At 44.4% G+C, this 19,984-nt stretch overlaps 1 protein-coding gene across 1 annotated transcript in view; it reads left to right on the top strand.

Annotated features, from left to right (window-relative positions):
* Positions 1-847: 847 nt before the first annotated feature.
* Positions 848-19,984, top strand: part of ppp1cb (protein phosphatase 1, catalytic subunit, beta isozyme) — a 112,726-nt gene continuing 93,589 nt past the window's right edge. The window contains exon 1 of the mRNA XM_070885734.1: positions 848-955. Within this exon, the coding sequence (XP_070741835.1) occupies positions 904-955 (52 nt within the window). The 5' untranslated portion in view covers positions 848-903. The remainder of the gene's footprint in view (positions 956-19,984) is intronic.

The raw sequence follows: 19,984 nt of genomic DNA on the forward strand, positions 1-19,984 counted from the left end.
GAGGTGAATGATCAGCCATGATCTTATTGAATGGTGGTGCAGGCTCAAAGGGCCGACTGGCCTACTCCTGCACCTATTTTCTATGTTTCTTCAGGCTCACAATCCCTCACACCCTTCCCCCTACGATGTCTGCTCCCCTCAAATTCTGCCATCTTGAGCATCCCCGATTATAACTGCTCAACCATCGGTGGCCGTGCCTTCAGCTACCAAACTCTGGAACTCCCTCCCTAAAGTTCTCCGTCCCACTTTCCCCCTTTAAGGCGCTCCTTAAAACCCACCTCTTTTCTGCCATGATTGCTTATGTGGCGCGATGTCAAATTTTATTTGTTTTGTCTTAAAATACTCCTGTAAAACGCCTGGGATGTTTTACTACATTAAAGGCACTATATAAATACAAGTTGTTGTTGTTGTTGATGAATAAACTGGCTTCCTCGCTCAGATTTCCCTCTGTGCTGAGTGAATTTAGTCCAGTACTGACAAGAGTAACTGTCTGAATAAGCTGCCCTTTTCTCTCAGATTTGCTTGACTGCTGACTCTTTGAAATGTTGGCAATTGCCGATTAAAAGTCAAGCATGAGCCCACTTGTTAAAGGGACACAGCATCGACTGTAAGTTAAAAACAAAATTTAAAGGAAACTAAACAAATCAAATTAAAATACCATAACTGGTTGTGATTTTCGAGTACTGACAGAGTTACTGAGTGAATAAGCTGCCCTCCTCTCTCAGATTTCCCTCTGTGTGAGTTTAGTCCAGTACTGACAGGGTTACTCAGTGAATAAGCTGCCCTCCTCTCTCAGATTTCCCTCTGTGTGAGTTTAGTCCAGTACTGACAGGGTTACTCAGTGAATAAGCTGCCCTCCTCTCTCAGATTTCCCTCTGTGCTGTGAGGAGTGTTTGCTGTAAAATGGCGGACGGAGAGCTGAATGTGGAGAGTCTGATATCTCGGCTCCTGGAAGGTGAGTAGCGGAATAACCTCAAAAACGCTTTTCCTTTTTTTGAGAGCAACGATTACCTTTGGAATCCAATTTCCCATTTTGATGGGCGGTGGAGAATCCTGTGTATTAAATACAAATAAAGGACCTGAAACAAACCCAGTTCGGTGAGTGTGTGTGTGTGTGCTCGCTCGACTGGATTTGTCGTGTTGAGGGAAGAAATGAAGCGAAGGGGTGAAAGTTTACCTTTGGGAGCGCCTTCTATTCCTGGTGCTCAGGCTGGGCCTGGCCCAATGCTCTCTGTTCTCTCGGGCCGGGCCTGGCCCGGTGCTCTCTGTTCTCTCGGGCCGGGCCTGGCCCGGTGCTCTCTGTTCTCTCGGGCCGGGCCTGGCCCGGTGCTCTCTGTTCTCTCGGGCCGGGCTGGGCCTGGTTCCCGGTGCTCTCTGTTCTCTCGGGCCTGGTGCCCGGTGCACGGTTCTCTCGGGCCGAGCCTGGTTCCCGGTGCCCGGTTCTCTCGGGCCGAGCCTGGTTCCCGGTGCCGGTTCTCTCGGGCCGAGCCTGGTTCCCGGTGCCCGGTTCTCTCGGGCCGAGCCTGGTTCCCGGTGCCCGGTTCTCGGGCCGAGCCTGGTTCCCGGTGCCCGGTTCTCTCGGGCCGAGCCTGGTTCCCGGTGCCCGGTTCTCTCGGGCCGAGCCTGGTTCCCGGTGCCCGGTTCCCGGTGCCCGGTTCTCTCGGGCCGAGCCTGGTTCCCGGTGCCCGGTTCTCTCGGGCCGAGCCTGGTTCCCGGTGCCCGGTTCTCTCGGGCCGAGCCTGGTTCCCGGTGCCCGGTTCTCTCGGGCCGAGCCTGGTTCGCGGTGCACGGTTCTCTCGGGCCGAGCCTGGTTCCCGGTGCCGGTTCTCTCGGGCCGAGCCTGGTTCGCGGTGTCGTGGGGCTGGGCGGCGAGCGGTTTAACCGTTGGTGGCGACGACAAATTCAAAAATAAAATCGTTCCTAAGCGCCTCTCGCGAGGGTGGAAGTCGTTAGACATTATTTTAAAACTAATTATTTAAATATCCGAATGATTTTTTAAAAAACCGAGTGAGTACTTTTCTGATTGAATAAAGACAAATACATTTGCCAAAAACAATGAGTGCTAACATTTCCCTCCATATTCGGATTCCTGTACACACACGAAAATATTTTTATTTATTTTAAAGTGTGTGTATTTTTTTAAAATCTCTTTTTTAAAAAAAAAGGTTTCACTTTGAGCAGGAGTGCTCTGAAGGAGCTCAGTCCCTCCCTCGGTTCATATTTGTTGACTATCTTTGCTAATTTTTAATTGCCGTATCTATCTTTTGTGAGAAACATTTCTAGATGTAGATCATCGCAAATGTGTTTTTGGTGTGTTTTTGTTTACTTTTCTTCATAGTGAGAAAAGCTGTGGTTGTGGAGCTTCACAGTCTATTCCTTACAAGGAGACTTTCTCTGGGAATGTTTCATGTGTTGTGCTTGTGGGTGTGTTTTTTCCCTCCAGCAGCTGGACTGCAATCCCTTGTTTGGAGTTCATTTATCTTCCAAAGAAAAAGGACGTGTTCTTTTAATGGTTTATGGAGAAATCATTGAAATAAAGTAACATTTTGCCAAAATTAATTTGCATTTTCATCTTGATATTTCTGTGGGAAAGGTGGAATAAGTATAAGGCACATTCATAGATTAGATGTTGAATAAAGCTGATCTGATATTTTATCTGAATTACTTGAAGCTGCCTAAATAACTCCTGAAGCGTGTGTGTGTGTTACGAGGGCCTCGACACTGACATTTGCTTGGTTTTATTGCAATTTCGGTAATGTATAGGTTGGTGGGTTACAGTGTGGATTGGCTGCACAGTTTAGGGGACTATTTTAATTCAAAGTATATTGTATTTGGAAAAATATGTTGAGGAAATATCCTTGCCTTTTTTAAAAAAAGGAAAAAGCCATCTTTAGCTCCCAAGAATCATCAGGTTGGGTCACCTTGGCACTCAGTTTTTTTTTGTAGTACAGTTATCATCAATGGGGAGGTGTAAAGTGGAGAGCAGGGACTTCAGATTGGCCTAAGAACATAAGAACGTAGAACATAATAGAAGCAGGAGTAGGCCATTTGGCCCCTCAAGCCTGCTCCGCCATTCAATAAGATCCTGGCCTCAACTCCACTTCTCCTCCCGCTCCCCATAACCCTTGACTCCCTTATCATTCAAATATCTTGCTAGCTCCACCTTTAAATATATTCAAAGACCCAGCCTCCACAGCTCTCTAGGGTAGAGAATTCCAAAGATTCACGACCCCCTGAGAGAAGAAATTTCTCCTCATTTCTGTTTTATTCTGAAACTATGCCCTCTAGTTCTAGATTCCCACATGAGGGGAAACATTCTCTCTGCATCTACCCTGTCAAGCCTCCTCAGAATCTTGTGTGTTTCAATAAGATCACCTCTCATTCTTCTAAACTCCAATGAATATAAGCCCAACCTTTATCATCTCAGGAATCAATCTTGTGAACCTTCTGAGTTGCCTCCAATGCAAGTATATCCTTCCTTAAATAAGGAGACCAAAACTGTACATAGTACTCCAGGTGTGGTCTTACCAACACACTGTACAATTGGAGCAGGACCTCCCTACTTTTATATTCCATCCCCTTTGCAATAAAGACCAACATTCCATCAGCCTTTCTGATCACTTACTGTACCTGCATGCTAACTGTTTGCGTTTCATGTACAAGGACCCCCTAGATCCCTCTGTACTGCAGCAATTTGTAATCGCTCCCCATTTAAATAATTTTGCTTTTTTATTTTTCCTGCCAAAATGGATAACCTCATTTTCCCACATTATACTCCATCTGACAATTTTTTGCCCACTCAGAGCTTATCTTTATCCCTTTGTAGATTCTTTGCGCCCTCCTCACAACGTGCTTTCCCACCTATCTTTGTATCATCAGCAAATTTGGCTACATTACACTCGGTCCCGTCATCCAAGTCATTAATATAGATTGTAAATAGTTGAGGCCCCAGCACTGATCCCTGTGGCACCCCACTAGTTACAGTTTGCCAATCTGAAAATGACCCATTTATCCCGACTCTCTGTTTTCTGTTAGTTAGCCAATCCTATGAGCAGTCTGGAGCTCTTGCTGATTTGGTGTTCTGCACATCTAGCTAATTTTCTGACTTGGGGGCTGTTTGTAATTGCAGTCCCCCTGCCTTCAGTGGAGCTGCTCCGGGACACTACCCTGTTAGGTGATTTCAAGAATATCTATTTAATAAAAAATAGAATGACCAGGTTTCTCTTTTTTTTTCCTGCTAATTTTCTCTCCTCTCTGAAAAACACTGATGCCATGTTAGGGTATAGTTCCTTAGATCCAGATTGCCTTCTGGCACCTCACCCAAAAGTCATTCTTTATTCTTGTCCACATGTGTGCATTTCCAGCAGAGGATAGAAGCTAACTGATCTTCACAGTCCCAGGATGTCAAGGCCAATTCTAGTGCCTTTACCACTGCTGCAGGTGACATCAGCTAACTTGGCACAGTCAGTAGATTAAACCTGAGGCCTTCCCAGTAGCTCTGGCTCAGCTCACTTTCTTAACCAACTGAGATCATTAGGAGAGTAATTATTACTGTTTCCTTGAAGCTGGTTTTGTAAATCCTGACAAAAATGAAATTGGTACACTGGGGATATGTCATGGCTTGCAGTTTAATGTGATAAATACCAGTATCGCAAAATAATTGTCTAATATTGTACACAATACTGTCTAGCACACCAAAAGGCTACACTACAGTAGCAGCACTGTTGTGGTGAATGGGTAATGTAGGCTGATAGAAATGTATTGCCAGAAAAGCCTAAAGGAATACAGCTGCTGCTCAAGACAGATGTATCACTGTTTATTTAACACTGCTCAAAATACATCGTTCTTAATCATTTCAATAAAAGATATGTTTTTTTTCTCATTCCCGCCATGTACCTTTTTTGGTCTAAACCTCTGCACAATTCGTTTTGAACAAAATGTACCAAGGATAACCTGGACATTTATGTTCTGTTATAAAATGGTGTGTTTAGTCAAATATATATATAAATTGATGTTTCGTAATACTGTTGAAAATTAATAAGTTTTTAAAATAGATACAATTATGTAGTTCGCTCAGTCCTGTGTCCGTTCATCTAGTCCCTTGGTCAACTGGACTGATGGTTGCAATGGTGATTTTTGATTGTATTTGCTACTGTACCTTATGTTAGTATAACGGCCATACTAAGGTATATTCTTCCTTCGGTGCAGCCCTGACCTGTGAGGAGCACCAGAGGCAGGTCGGGGGCGAAGGAGCGGTGAGAGATTGTAGAGTGATGTGGTCGGGGCCCAGAAGAGGCGAGGGCCCCGGTACAGCACGGGCTAGCCCACACTGCGATATGTGTGCGCACTAGGTCCGTGCAGCAGAGCTGGTCTCCGGTCGTCTTGGTTAACCCTTGCCACAGGACCAAGACCTAGCTCTGTCAAGCCACACCAGCCACCACACGTTTTTTTTTAAATCCACGCGCAAGCATCTTCCACCCTTCAAGATGTAGTTCGGGACCTGGAATATTAGGTCCTTCATTGAAACACCTGTGAACTCATCCTTTTTTGGCGTGGAAGCAAGTCATCCTTGATACGAGGGACAGCCTATGATGATGTACTTGTTTCGTATCATACCAAATACTCTTGAATACTTTCCACTGTCTGTAGTTTACCCATTAACAGTTCAGCCCAGTTTACTGTGGTTAATTAATTTCTCATCCCTTTGATGTTGGCCTGAATTAAATTTAAAACCTCGGTTTGTGATGCTCCTTTATTATTCTTCTCAAGCTCAAACCTAACATTAAATTCAATCATACGTTATTTTAAATTGCACTAGGTTTGGTACTCGGGTCAATTACAAATAAAATCTAATCAGTTTAACTACAAGAGGTCACTACAAATTGCTGATGCTCATTTATTGCTGCTGGCTTCTATTTACAGTGGGCAACAGCTGGTATTGTTTAATTCTTGGAGCATGTTTACAGTATTGCTGTGCTCTTGCTCTCCAGCACTGCACTTTAAGGAGGCACTGATGAGCTGAAATGAAATCTTTCAAGCATAGTTTGGTTTATGCAGGCTAGAAGGGGAAATTGGTAGATCCTTCTCATCGTTCCTTTTAAGATTCACAGGTAGTGTACAATTGGATTTGTAGTGTCATTAGGGTTGTTTAATAAACTGGTAGCAATAGCCAAGAAAATATTGAACTTGAACTAATATGATATTAGAATCATGGCAATTTTAGTACAAAATATGATGTTTTGGCTCATCATACAAGTGCTAACTGTCCCACAACTACTATGCACTCCAGTACTGCTTTCTCAACTTTTTCCCCCCCTTACCCTTAATCTAATTCCCCCCTTGGATGTCATGATTTTGACTTCCTGTGTGATTCATTGGGGCCGAAATGGCCCCTCCCGATAAGGCCACTGGCCGCGTGAAAGCGGCGGTGCAGAATGGGCGGCGACTCGCTGCAGAGGGTTTGCCATTTTGAAAATTGCCCTTCATCGGGGCGGGGCGATGTAGGGGACCGCTCCGCCCGTTTTGCTGCCGCAGCGAGCACGCACCGATCCCTTACCGACCGTCGGCGACTGCTTCCAGAAATTGCCTCGTGGGAAATGGCCCTTTTGCGGAATTGCCCCACGAGAGCGGCGGTGCCCCGGACAGCCTTTTGTGTAGGTGTAGTCCTTGTTGGTTGGTGGCGTGGCCGCCCTCAAAGGGTCGTGCTGCCAGCGACGCCATCTTAATTGTAGTTGGCCCGACAGTTATGCCCTGGGTTCGGCCGGGCAGCCAGCTTGGCGCCCCATTTTGGGTGCCAGGCCGCTGGCCCAGCCGAAACTCTCCTTGGTGGCCTAGTGGACCTAACTGAAAAATATGCAGAGCATGCAACAACCCTCCCGTTTAACTGAAAGAGAGCGCCGTTGCGACGCGGCATGTCTGTGTCGCGCTGACGTCATTAGCACGGCGCTGATGAGTAATCGGAGCAGCTGAGCCGCTGCAAGAGCACTGCCGTGACGACATCAGCCGCGACTACATCCGCCCCGAGCAACAAAAAAAAGTCCCCAAGTGCTGAATATTGACGGCACCTCCGCCACAACCCATGCAGTGGAGACAAGATACAAAAAACAGAATTTACACCCCGTTTCTATCCCATCATCTCTAAATCGCACCCAGCACCAGATCTGTAACCACCAAAGCGTCAGCTAGTGTTATACTGCTCCGAATGCTCTCTCCAGCCGCAACTGAGTTTGGAAGAACATTTGTAATTGTCCTGCTAGGTGTGTTTACGGTCACAAGTGGTTATATGAAAATGTTGCATGCCCACCATTGTGCTTTACAGCAATCTTGGGGATAATACTGTAGTGGTGTCATTCTGTAATAGGTTAGTAGCTGATTGTGGTCAGTTGTCAGTAAAGAGATGCTACAAAAGATCTTGTAGTATATGCTAATCTGGTTAGTTGGGGTTTCTTTCCTTTCAATTTTAAGTATGGAACTGGAAAGTGGTTTTGAATGCTGCATTGGGTGGAATTTATAACTGATTATCTTCAAGCAGGTTACTGCTAAGCTACCTGGCTGTCAGTAATTGAGGTGTTTGTTGAAGGGCTGAATGAATGCTGGTGTCTATTAATAGCTGAAATCTGCCCAGCCTTGAAATTGTGGCTTCGAGAAAGAGAGCAGGCGGAGCTTTTGAGGTCCTAAGATAGAATTGCCGTCAGCGAACTGACTTCAGTTTCCATATGTATGCTGATGACACCCAGCTCTACCTCACTATCACTTCTCTCGACCCCTCCACTGTCTAAACTGTCAAACTGCTTTTCCGACATTCAGTTCTGGCCGAGCAGAAATTTTCTCCAATTGAATATTGGGAAGACCAAAGCCATTGTTTTCAGTCGTCACCGCCACCTACTCTGTTCTCTAGCCACTGACTCCATCCCTCTCCCCTACTTCTGTCTGAGGCTGAACCAGGCTGTTGGCAATCTTGGTGTCATATTTGACCCTGAAATGAGCTTTTGACCACATATTTGCAGCATAACTAAGACCGCCTATTTCCACCTCCGCAACATCACCTTAGCTCATCTGCTGTTGAAGCCCTCATCCATGCCTTTGTTAAAGCGCCTCTTTGACCAAGCTTTTGGTCACCTGCGCTAATTTCTACTTATGCGGCTTGGTGTCAAATTTCTATCTCATAATACTCCTATGAAGCACCTTGGGACGTTTCACTACATTAAAGGCGCTATATAAATACAAGTTGTTTGTTACCTCTAGACTTGACTAGTCTAACACATTCCAGGCTGGCGCCTCACATTCTACACTACATACACAAGAGGTGGTCCAAAACACGGCTGCCCGTGTCCTAACTCGCACCAAGTCCTGCTCGCCCATCACTGCTGTGCTTGCTGTTACATTGGATACCTATTAAGCAATGCCTTGATTTCAAAATTCTCATCCTTGTTTTCAAATCCCTCCATGGCCCCTCGCCCCTCCCTATCTCTGTAATCTCGTCCAGCCCCCAACCCCACGAGATGTCTGCGCTCCTCTAATTCTGCCCACTTGAGCATCACTGATTATAATCGCTCAACCATTGGTGGCCGTGCCTTCTATAGCCTAGGTGCTAAGTTCTGGAACTCCCTGCCTACACCTATTTCCTCCTTCAAGACGCTCCTTACAACCTACCTCTGTGACCAAGGTCACCTGCCCTAATTTCTCCTTATCCTCTGTCAAATTTTTGATCTCTTAATACTCCTGTGAATCGCTTTGGGACGTTTTGCTGCGTTAAAGGTGCTATATAAATACAAAGCGTGTAGGCGCCGGAAATGCAACATCTGCCCTTTATTTCTCTTTTCCCCCCTCCCTACTGTCCAGGGCTGCAAATACTCCTTCCAGGTGAAACAGAGATTTACTTGTACTTCTTTCAATTTAGTATACTGTATTCGCTGCTCACGACATGGTCTCTTCTACATTGGGGAGACCAAGTGTAGATTGGGTGACTGCTTTGCAGAACACCACCATTCAGTCCGTAAGCGTGATTCCCGAGCTTCCGGTCGCCTGTCACTTTAATTCCCCGCCCTTCTCGGACTCCTGCACTGTTCCAACAAAGCTCAACACAAGCTCGTGGAACAGCATCTCATCTTTCGTTTAGGCACTTTACAGCCTTCTGGGCTCAACATAGAGTTCAACAACTTCAGTCCGTAACCTCTGCCCATATTTTTTTCCCTTTCTTTTAACGCCCCCCTTTTTTTTTTCTCTCTCCCATGGCAGCTGGTGATGATTCTGCCATTCACACCCTATCGAGACTCTTTTGTTTCTTAACTTGTCCCATTACCATCTCATTTTTGCCCATCTCTTTTGTGTCTTAATCTCTTCTGCCTTCCATCCTATCACAGACCTTCCCTTTTGTTCTTTCCTCACCTTTTCCTGCCCCTACACTTAAGAACCTGTTACATCTGACTTTTCCAGTTCTGACGAAGGGTCACAGACCTGAAACGTTAACTCTCCTTCTCTCCACAGATGCTGCTTGACCTGCTGAGATTTCCTGCATTTTCTATATTTATTTTATAAATACTTATGAAGCAGCTCCTCACTAAATTATCCTGGCAAATTGCTTGGTGACTCAAATTAAATTTGTGAACCTTACTTTTCAAAAGATGATAGAGCAAGAAAACAATCTAATTCCTGTAATGTTTGTCTCTACAGCTTCGATTGTTTCCTATCTCCTTGCTCAATGCTATTGAGAGAAGTTCAGAGTTTGTAACGTTGTGTTTAAAGTCAATTCATTTGGCCACTTTATACTTGAGCAAATATGCATGAGTAATTAATTAGGGGTGGTGAAGAGAGAATGTCGGGGAAAAAACAGAGATGATAAAATGAGAAAATATTAAACATGGAGAAAAATGAACATATCAAATTAAGTAATCAAGCAATAAGTTTTTACAGAACATTGGCTAGAATCAGAATGCAACTTGCAAAATCCAGGTTGAATCCAGGACTCCCTGCAATAGCAAATTTAGTCACCATAAATCACTTGGGCCTAATTATAAATGTGAGCACTTGGGAATGCAATCTCAAACAGCAACATATATCCTGGAATCTCATTATAAATGTCTTCTTCCATTACCATGTAACTGTGGCTCTGCTGTCGAAATCTCGACCTCCGATAAACGACACGGACACCTTCAGTTCCGGCGGAAGTTTCTTTAATTTACTTGTTAGCAAGGGAAAGGTCACACTCAGTCAATGGCTAAGCGAGCACCTCCGCAATGGTACAATTTCACAAGATATTTATACAGTAAAACCCAAGTTATGGCCTCTCCCTGTGTATTAGCTCTGTCTCGCAGTCAGTGAATACAGATAGAGTTAATTACTACATCCTTGTCCTGATATGGTTTCCAGATATTTCCTTTTGTTAGGGTTATTAGTTGGCCAGCCGGCCATTACTCGATGAGAGTGTGGTAATGAGGTATTACCTGCCTTGCATTGTGTCAGGATGGTCCAGTTTCCTGGTCAGTTATCTTTTTGCATCAAATGGCTGGTGGTTTGAGTACTGTCAAAAGGGTGTGGTGGAGTGGAACTGGTGTCGTATAGACAAAAGGAGAGCACCATGGGTGGTACTTGTCTTCAGCAGGACTTGTCTCCTAGCTGTCTGGTGGCTATCAGCCATTTCAAGCCAGGTTTAGCTGTTTATGCAAGCCGACTGCTTTATGCAGAAATTTCTGGAAGGACCAGGACTCCATTTTGTTATATATTGCAAAGGGCACAAAAATACCGTGTGGTATCAGCTTAGATAAAAATACATTTCCACACTGCCGATAATGTATCAAATTCCATACTTTTTTTAACAATGGAACGCTTGCAGGTTTTTCTTCTGGCTAAAGAGATCAAAGGTTCTTAATTAAGATAATTAAAACACAGATTTTTCATGCCATTTGTATTTTAGAAAGGTGGCCTTTGAACTATAGTGCATATGAAATAGCAGGCAAAGCAGGAATACACAATCTGGTTTGCTCCAACTGGGATCAGCTGGGGTTTTCCTCGAGGAATTTAGATTTTATTTCCATGTGTTCCCCAACACCACACATTACTTGTGCCTGCCCTGCTCCCATCAGCTTCAAGGAGGTTCGAGAACAGGCCAGGTATAAAACGCTCTGTGATGCCGTAATGCCCGTCTTTTGTTCATGCTTCCTATTTTAGTGGATTTCAACCTTTTGTATGTGGAACCACCTGCAAATATTGAAACTAACAATCCCTGCAAATGCTGACACTCAGTGGGCCTACCTGAATTCTAACTTACAAAGGACATGCCAGCCACCCAGGAAAAGCAGTACATCTAATGAACTGAAAAAACGTGTTTTAAGTCGTCAAATCTAGAAATCTATTGGCAGACAGGAATCTGAGGTCCTGGGATCCCCTCGCAGATTCTCTAGGCTTTGGGAATCAAAGTTTGAAAACCCATTTCCTACAGCAGCAAGTGGGGGTTGGGGCGGTGGTGGGGTTAAAATGTATCTATGTTACCATATATTGGTGCTCCATTGTGCTTCCCTCTGATCTGTGTCATGGTTGAGTTGGTTGCCAGTGGGTGCATGTCAGTGAGACAATTTGACTCAACATCCTCTGGGTAAGCCTGCCCTTGTAAAGTTCCTCCCTCAGTTCCTTGGCCAAGTTTGTGAACTCTCATCATGTCATTCTAATGCAGCCTATTGGAATATAAACGTGTTGCACCATAGGGCCATGCAGGAATTCACATACTCAATTAACAGTATATTTATGGTCCTTTTTTAAAAAAATGTGTTTCACTTGTAAAGTGTTTATCAGCATTTGTTTCAGCTGGATAAAGTTGTTTATTCAGCATACCTCTTCCTAAAAATGAGAATTCCTGAAATTTATTTTAAATTTATTGACTTAAAAAAAAAGCCTTGTTGTTTACGTATTACTGCATAAGAACATAAGAAATAGGAACAGGAGTAGGCCATTCGGCCCCTCGAGCCTGCTCCACCATTCAATAAGATCATGGCTGATCTGATCCTGGCCTCTGCTCCACTTCCCTGCCCGCTCCCCATAACCCCTTTATCGTTTAAGAAACTGTCTATTTCTGTCTTAAATTTAGTCAATCTCCCAGCTTCCACAATTCTCTGAGGCAGTGAATTCCACAGATTTACAACCCTCAGAAGAAATTTCTCCTCATCTCTGCATATTGATTGGGCTAACCAAACTGGTAGCAATACTATGGAGGAAGATTTCCTAGAGTGTATAAGGGATGGTTTTATAGACCAATATATTGGGGAACCAATTAGAAAACAGGCTATCCTAGACTGGGTCTTGTGTAACGAGAGAGGATTAATTAGCAATCTGGTTGTGCGGGGCTCCTTGGGGAAGAGTGACCATACTATGGTAGAATTCTTCATTAAGATGGAGAGTGACAGTGTTAATTCAGAGACTAGGGTCCTGAACTTAAAGGAAACTTCAACAGTATGAGACGTGAATTGGCTAGGATAGACTGGAGAATGATACTTAAAGGGTTGACAGTGGATAGGCAGTGGCAGACATTTAAATATCACATGGATCAATTACAACAATGTACATCCCTGTGTGGCGTAAAAATAAAAAAGGGAAGGTGGCTCAACCGTGGCTAACAAGGGAAATTAGGGATAGTGTTAAATCCAAGGAAGAGGCATATAAAGTGGCCAGAAAAAGCAGCAAACCTGAGGACTGCGAGAAATTTAAAATTCAGCAGAGGAGGATTAAGGGTTTAATTAGGAGGGGAAAAATGGAGTATGAGAGTAAACTTGCAGAGAATATAAAAACAGACTGCAAAAGCTTCTATAGATATGTGAAGAGAAAAACATTAGTGAAGACAAACGTAGGTCCCATGCAGTCAGAATCAGCAGAATTCATAATGGGGGAACAAGGAAATGGCAGACCAATTGAACAAATATTTTGGTTCTGTCTTCACTAAGGAAGACACGTATAACCTCCCGAAAATACTAAGGGACTGAGGGAAATCTTTATTAGGCAGGAAATGGTGTTAGGGAAATTGAAGGGACTGAAGGCCGATAAATCCCCAGGGCCTGATAGTCTGCATCTCAGAGTACTTAAGGAAGTGGCCCAAGAAATAGTGGATGCATTGGTAGTTATTTTCCAACATTTTATAGACTCTGGTTCAGTTCCTATGGATTGGAGGGTAGCTAATATAACCCCACTTTTTAAAAAAGGAGGGAGAAAACAGGGAATTATAAACCGGTTAGCCTGACATCGGTAGTGGGGAGAATGTTGGAATCAATTATTAAAGATGTAATAGCAGCGCATTTGGAAAGCAGTGACAGGATCGGTCCAAGTCAGCATGGATTTATGAAAGGGAAATCATGCTTAACAAATCTTCTAGAATTTTTTGAGGATGTAACCAGTAGAGTGGATAAGGGAGAAACAGTGGATGTGGTGTATTTGGACTTTCAAAAGGCTTTTGACAAGGTCCCACACAAGAAATTAGTGTGCAAAATTAAGGCACATGGTATTGGGGGTAATGTATTGATGTGGGTAATGTATTGACGTGGATAGAGAACTGGTTGGCAGACAGGAAGCAAAGAGTGGGAATAAACGGGTCCTTTTCAGAATGGCAGGCAGTGACTAGTGGGGTGCCGCAGGGTTCAGTGCTGGGACCCCAGCTGTTTACAATATACATTAATGATTTAGATGGAGGAATTGAATGTAATATCTCCAAGTTTGCCGATGACACTAAGCTTGTTGGCAGTGCGAGCTGCGAGGAGGATGCTAGGAGGCTGCAGGGGGACTTGGACAGGTTAGGTGAATGGGCAAATGCATGGCAGATGCAGTATAATGTGGATAAATTTGAGGTTATCCACTTTGGGACAAAAACAGGAAGGCAGATTATCTGAATCGTGTCAGATTAGTAAAAGGGGAGGTACAACGAGACCTGGGTGTCATGGTCCATCAGTCATTGAAGGTAGACATGCAGGTACAGCAGGAAGTACAGAAGACAAATGGTGTTGGCCTTCATAGCGAGGGGATTTGAGTATACGAGCAGGGAGATCTTACTGCAGTTGTACAGGGCCTTGGTGAGGCCACACCTTGAGTATTGTGTGCAGTTTTGGTCTCCTAATCTGAGGAAGGATGTTCTTGCTATTGAGGGAGTGCAGCGAAGGTTCACCAGACTGACTCCTGGGATGGCAGGACTGTCATATGAAGAAAGACTGGATCGACTAGGCTTATATTCACTGGAATTTAGAAGAATGAGAGGGGATCTCATAGAAACATATACAATTCTGATGGGATTGGACAGGTTAGATGCAGGAAGAATGTTCCCAATGTTGGGCAAGTCCAGAACCAGGGGTCACAGTCTAAGGATAAGGGGTAAGCCATTTAGGACGGAGATGAGGAGACACTTCTTCACTCAGAATTGTGAACCTGTGGAATTCTCTACCACAGAAAGTTGTTGAGGCCAGTTCATTAGATATATTCAAAAGGGAGTTAGATGTGGCCCTTACGGCTAAAGGGATCAAGGGGTATGGAGAGAAAGCAGGAATGGGGTATTGAAGTTGCATGATCAGCCATGGTGGTGCAGACTCGAAGGGCCGAATGGTCTACTCCTGTACCTACTTTCTATGTTTCTTTGTTAAATGGGCAGCCCCTTATTCTAAGATCATGCCCTCGAGTTCGAGTCGCCCCCATCAGTGGAAACATCCTCTCTGCATCCACCTTGTCAAGCCCCCTCATAATCTTATATGTTTCGATAAGATCACCTCTCATTCTTCTGAATTCCAATGAGTGGAGGCCCAACCTACTCAACCTTTCCCCGTAAGTCAACCCCCTCATCCCCAGAATCAACCTAGTGAACCTTCTCTGAACTGCCTCAAAAGCAAGTATATCCTTTCGTAAATATGGAAACCAAAACTGCACGCAGTATTCCAGGTGTGGCCTCACCGATGCCTTACATAGCAGTTTCCAAGATGGATACAAATGAGGGAGGCCATCCAAGCTATATTAGCTCCTCCTTCCAGAAGAACTGTACAGTCCCCATCATGCTATCAGACTGCTTTGTAAAATGATTTGAGGGTTTCACCTCCACTATTCTACCTGGAGGTCTGTTCTATATGTTGATCGCTCTTTGTGATGCAATTGTACAGGGCTTTGGTGAGACCACACCTGGAGTACTGTGCACAGTTTTGGTCTCTTTATCTAAAGAAGGATATAGTTGCCTTGGAGGCAGTGCAACAAAGGTTCACTCGATTTGATTCCTGAGTTGAGAGGGTTGTCCTATGATGAAAGATTGTGTAGAATGGACCTATATTCTCTGGAGTTTACAAGAATGAGAGGTGATCTCATTGGAAGATATAAGATTCTGAGTGGGATTGACAGGGTAGATGCTGAGCGATTGTTTCCCCTGGAGAGTCTTAAGGGGCATAATAAGATGAGGAGTTGGCCATTTAAGACTGATGAGGAATTTCTTCACTCAGAGTTGTGAAACGTTGGAATTCTCTACCCCAGGGGCTGTGGATGCTCAGTCATTGAATATATTCAAGGCTGAGAAATATAAATGTTTTGACTCTCGACAATATGGTGATTGGGTGAGAAATTGGAGTTGAGGTTGAAGGTCAGCCATTATCTTATTGAATGGTGGAGCAGGCTTAAGGGGCTGAATGGCCTATTCCCGCTCCTAATTCTTATCTTTGTTTGCAGTAAGATGTCTACTAAAGCCCTTGGATCTCTTTCAATTTCATGTACATTATTGCAGCATCATTCATGGAGGACTTTTGTTGGCCATTCTTCTTTTCCCTGTCGTAAAATTCATCTGCAATTGATCTGCCCACATGCATCTTTTACTTAACTCCTTTTGTAGTTCCCAAGTTGTCTTCTGCCCCTTGGTACCGTCTGTAAATTTGACCAGTTTGCATTGAGCTTATGGATGAGTTTTTCTTGATTTGATGGGATGTGGATGATACCAACAATATCATATTTCCTGCCCATCCTTGGTTGCTTTGAGAGGTGGTGGTTCAGTCCTTTCAGTTATTGTGGTGATGGTGTTAAGAAATTCCAGGAGTTTGACTCAACTGCAATGAAGGGATGGTGATACATGTCCAAGTCAGAATAATGTATGACTTGATGGTAGTCCCATAATATTGCTGCTCTTCATCACTACCACAGAGGACTTGGGGCTGAAATATGTTCTTGCAATAAGCTTGGGGCGTTGTTGCAGTGCATCCTGTAGATGGGACATACTGCAGCCACAGTGCGTCCTTGGTGGAGGGAATGAATATGTTTTCCATTGGCGGGGTGCTGATCAACTGGGCTGTGTTTACCTGGATGATGTAGAGTTTCTTGAGTGTTTTGGCTGCATTCATCCGGTAAGTGTATTTCATCCATGTAAATAACAGATAATCAGGTTCCCAATTCTGACCCTGGGGACACCTTACTCAGTTCTTTTAGCATGTCCCCACTACTTTGAAGCTTAAGTAGTAGCCTTTTGTGAAGAACTATAATGCTCTTTTGAAGTTAAAGTGCACTCCAGTCCATTCGGGATGTTACTTGCTGAAAAACAAAAAGTCTGGGAAGCTAGCAGGCAGGATCTTGCCCTTTTTGAATCCATGTTGACAGCTGTTTACTCGATTATCATTATCCAGGTAATCTAGTGTCCTTCAGATTATTCCAATATCTTACATGGTACTGATTTTAGACTACGGTTCTCATTGCCTGGGTTTGTTTTGTTGTCATTTTTTTTTTAAATTGGCACCACTGGAGCCTGTTTCCCTGTATTCATCATCATCATCATTGGCAGTCCCTCGGAATCGAGGAAGACTTGCTTCCACTCCTTGGTGGCTGAACAGTCCAACACGAGAGCCACAGACCCTGTCACAAGTGGGACAGATATTCTTCGGGGGAAGGGGGGTGGGACTTATTTGACGCATGCTCCTTCCGCTGCCTGAGCCTGACCTCTTCACGCTGGCAGTGTTGAGATTCAAAGAGCTCATTGTATTAACTGTCAATAACTCACAAATCTGCTCCCTTGTCTCTAAGTACTTGAGGGTGAATATTCTCCATCCTTGGATTTGAGCTCTTTTAGCATGTCTGGGGCTTCCATTTCATTTATGTTGAAATAATTAATTTTACTTGGTTTATTGCTTGTGTCTTCCATGGTGAATACTTGAAGGAAGTTAATCATTTAGTATATTAACGGTATTCGACTGATCCTCTGTTTTTGCTCCACTGGCATCTCTTGGGTGATGGTGTGCTGTATTGTCACTGGTGCTGTCTTTTGGATGAGATATTAAAACAATGAGCCTGTGCTGCTGATTAGCTGGATGTAAAAAAAAATCCGATGGCAGTATTGAAAGAAGAAGCAGCAATCCTGGCAACATTCTTCCCTCTATGATGACAATCAAATTATTCCAATAAGTCATTGGTCTCGTTTGTCTATCATGCTTGCCTACATAAATGATTTTACTTCAAAAGTAATTTAGTTGTGAAGTGCCTTGATACATCCTGAGGATGTGATGAGCTATATCAATGCATGTTCGTCCAGGCATAGAGCAGTTGGGCCGAATGGCAGGTTTGTGCTGTCAGTTCTGTGTTGTTCTCTGATTGCTGTCTTGTGTTTTGCATTTACAGCTATGTTTTTTTTTTCCAGATCTCCCTGCCTTTCTGACAATCTTATTAACCTGTTTGTTTATGTTAAACTTATCCCAGTGGACCCCTTTACCTATTTCCTTGCAGGATTTATGGAAGGCATTTTTCCGCATTGCACCAGAATAAATTGTTAATATACACAGGACTGTCATATGACAAGAGATTGGGTTGACGAGGCCTGTATTCACTAGAGTTGAGAAGAATGAGAGGTGATCTCATTGAAACGTATAAAATTCTGACTGGGTTGGACAGACTGGATGTGGGGAGGATGTTGCCCCTGGCTGGGAAGTCTAGAACAAGGGGTCACAGTCTCAGGATATGGAGTAGGAAATTTAGGACCGAGATGAGGACAAATTCTTTCACTGAGGGTGGTGAACCTGTGGAATTCTCTACCACGGAAGGCTGTGGAGGCCAAGTCACTGAATATATTTAAGAAGGAGATAGATAGATTTCTAGACACAAAAGGCATCAAGGCGTATGGGGAGAAAGCGGGAATACGGTGTTGAGATAGAGGATCAACCATGATATTGAATGGCAATGCAACCTCGAAGGGCTGAATGGCCTACTACTGCTCCTATTTTCTATGTTTCTACGCTGGCTTAGTCTGCATTTGCTAATCCTGGGTATATGTATTTATCTTCTATACCCAGCTTTATGGCTTTCAAGGTGTTCCAGATTGAAGTGTTGATGCAAAACATTCTGAATCAGTCTGTTTAAGCTCTTCCCTCATCCTTGAAGTCGACTGTTTTAAATTACATCCTGGCTTTTGGTCCTTCACCGATCACGTCGACTTGGATCGTTCTGTAGTTGTTATCCCATAAAAGTGCCGCAATCTTTGTTATGTATTTAACCCCTTGCAAACTGTATCACACTACCACCAGAGGGCCTACCTATTGGAGTCCCAAGGGATCCCAGCATCCCTTGAGAGCACTCTATATAAGCAGGCCACCCACGAGTTACCTGCACTCTGGAGGCTTACTAAAGGAGCTAAGGTCACGCTTGATCATTGTTCACAGAACTCAGTTTCATCCTTTATTATGAGTGTTTCAATTGGCGACGAGGTAACAAACAATCGCGCGAAAATGCAAAGAACAGTTGATATCCTGGAGAAGTTCTTAGAAGGGGATGATTGGGAGACCTTCGTGGAGAGACTCGACCAATACTTTGTGGCCAACGAGCTGGAAGGGGACTTGAACACTGCAAAACGAGGGCGATCCTCCTTACTGTCTGTGGAGCAACAACCTATGGCCTCATGAAGAATCTTCTAGCTCCGGTAAAATCAACAACTAAATCCTATGAAGAATTGTGTACGTTGGTCCGGGAGCACCTAACTCCTAAGGAAAGCGTTTTGATGACGAGATATCGGTTTACACGTGTCAACAGTCAAGGGCCAGGAAGTGGCAAGCTATGTCACCGCCCTAAGGCGCCTCGCAGGACAATGCGAATTTGAGAGATTCCTAGAACAAAATGTGTTGTGTATCTGTAATAAATGCACTCCCATATTCCGCCACCAGGGAGCTCATTCCCTGAAGTCCCAAGGGATCCCAGCATCCCTTGAGAGCACTGTATATAAGCTGGCCCCTAAGGCCAGTTCCTCACTCTGGAGTGTCTTATTAAAGACTGAGGTCACTGTTACTTTAACCTCCCTGTGTGCAGCCTCATCGGTGTTAGGGACACAATAACTGGCGACGAGAATACGAATCCAACGCAAAGATGCAGCAAACTGTGGGCATCCTAGAGAAGTTCTCAGAGGGCGAGGACAAGGAAGCCTATGTCGAACGGCTAGACCAGTACTTTGTAGCCACCAAGCTGGACAGAGAAGGAAGCGCTGCAAAAAGGAGAGCGGTCCTCCTCACAGTCTGCGGGGCACCGACCTATAGCCTCATGAAGAATCTTCTGGCTCTTGTGAAACCCACAGATAAGCCGTATGAGGAGCTGTGTACACTGGTTCGGGAGCATCTTACCCCGAGGGAGTGTGTGCTGATGGCGAGGAATCGGTTCTACACCTGCCAGCGATCTGAAGGTCAGGAAGTGGCGAGCTGCGCGCCGAGCTAAGGCGACTTGCAGGACAATGTGAGTTTGATGGCTACCTGGAGCAAATGCTCAGACTTTTTTGTACGGGGCATTGGCCACGAGACCATCCTACGAAAACTTTTGACTGTAGAGACACCGACCCTCAGTAAGGCCATTGCGATAGCACAGGCGTTTATGTCCACTAGTGATAACACCAAACAAATCTCTCAGCACACAAGTGCTAGCAATGTTCATAAATTAATTGGAACTGTGTTTGCGAGCAGAAATGTACAGGGCGGAATCCACGAGTCTGCAACTGCCAGCAGGCCTCAGGTGACCCAGATGACTGAGTCCCCAACAA

Source organism: Pristiophorus japonicus, chromosome 7 (genome assembly GCF_044704955.1).
Source record: "Pristiophorus japonicus isolate sPriJap1 chromosome 7, sPriJap1.hap1, whole genome shotgun sequence".
NCBI lineage: Eukaryota > Metazoa > Chordata > Chondrichthyes > Pristiophoridae > Pristiophorus > Pristiophorus japonicus.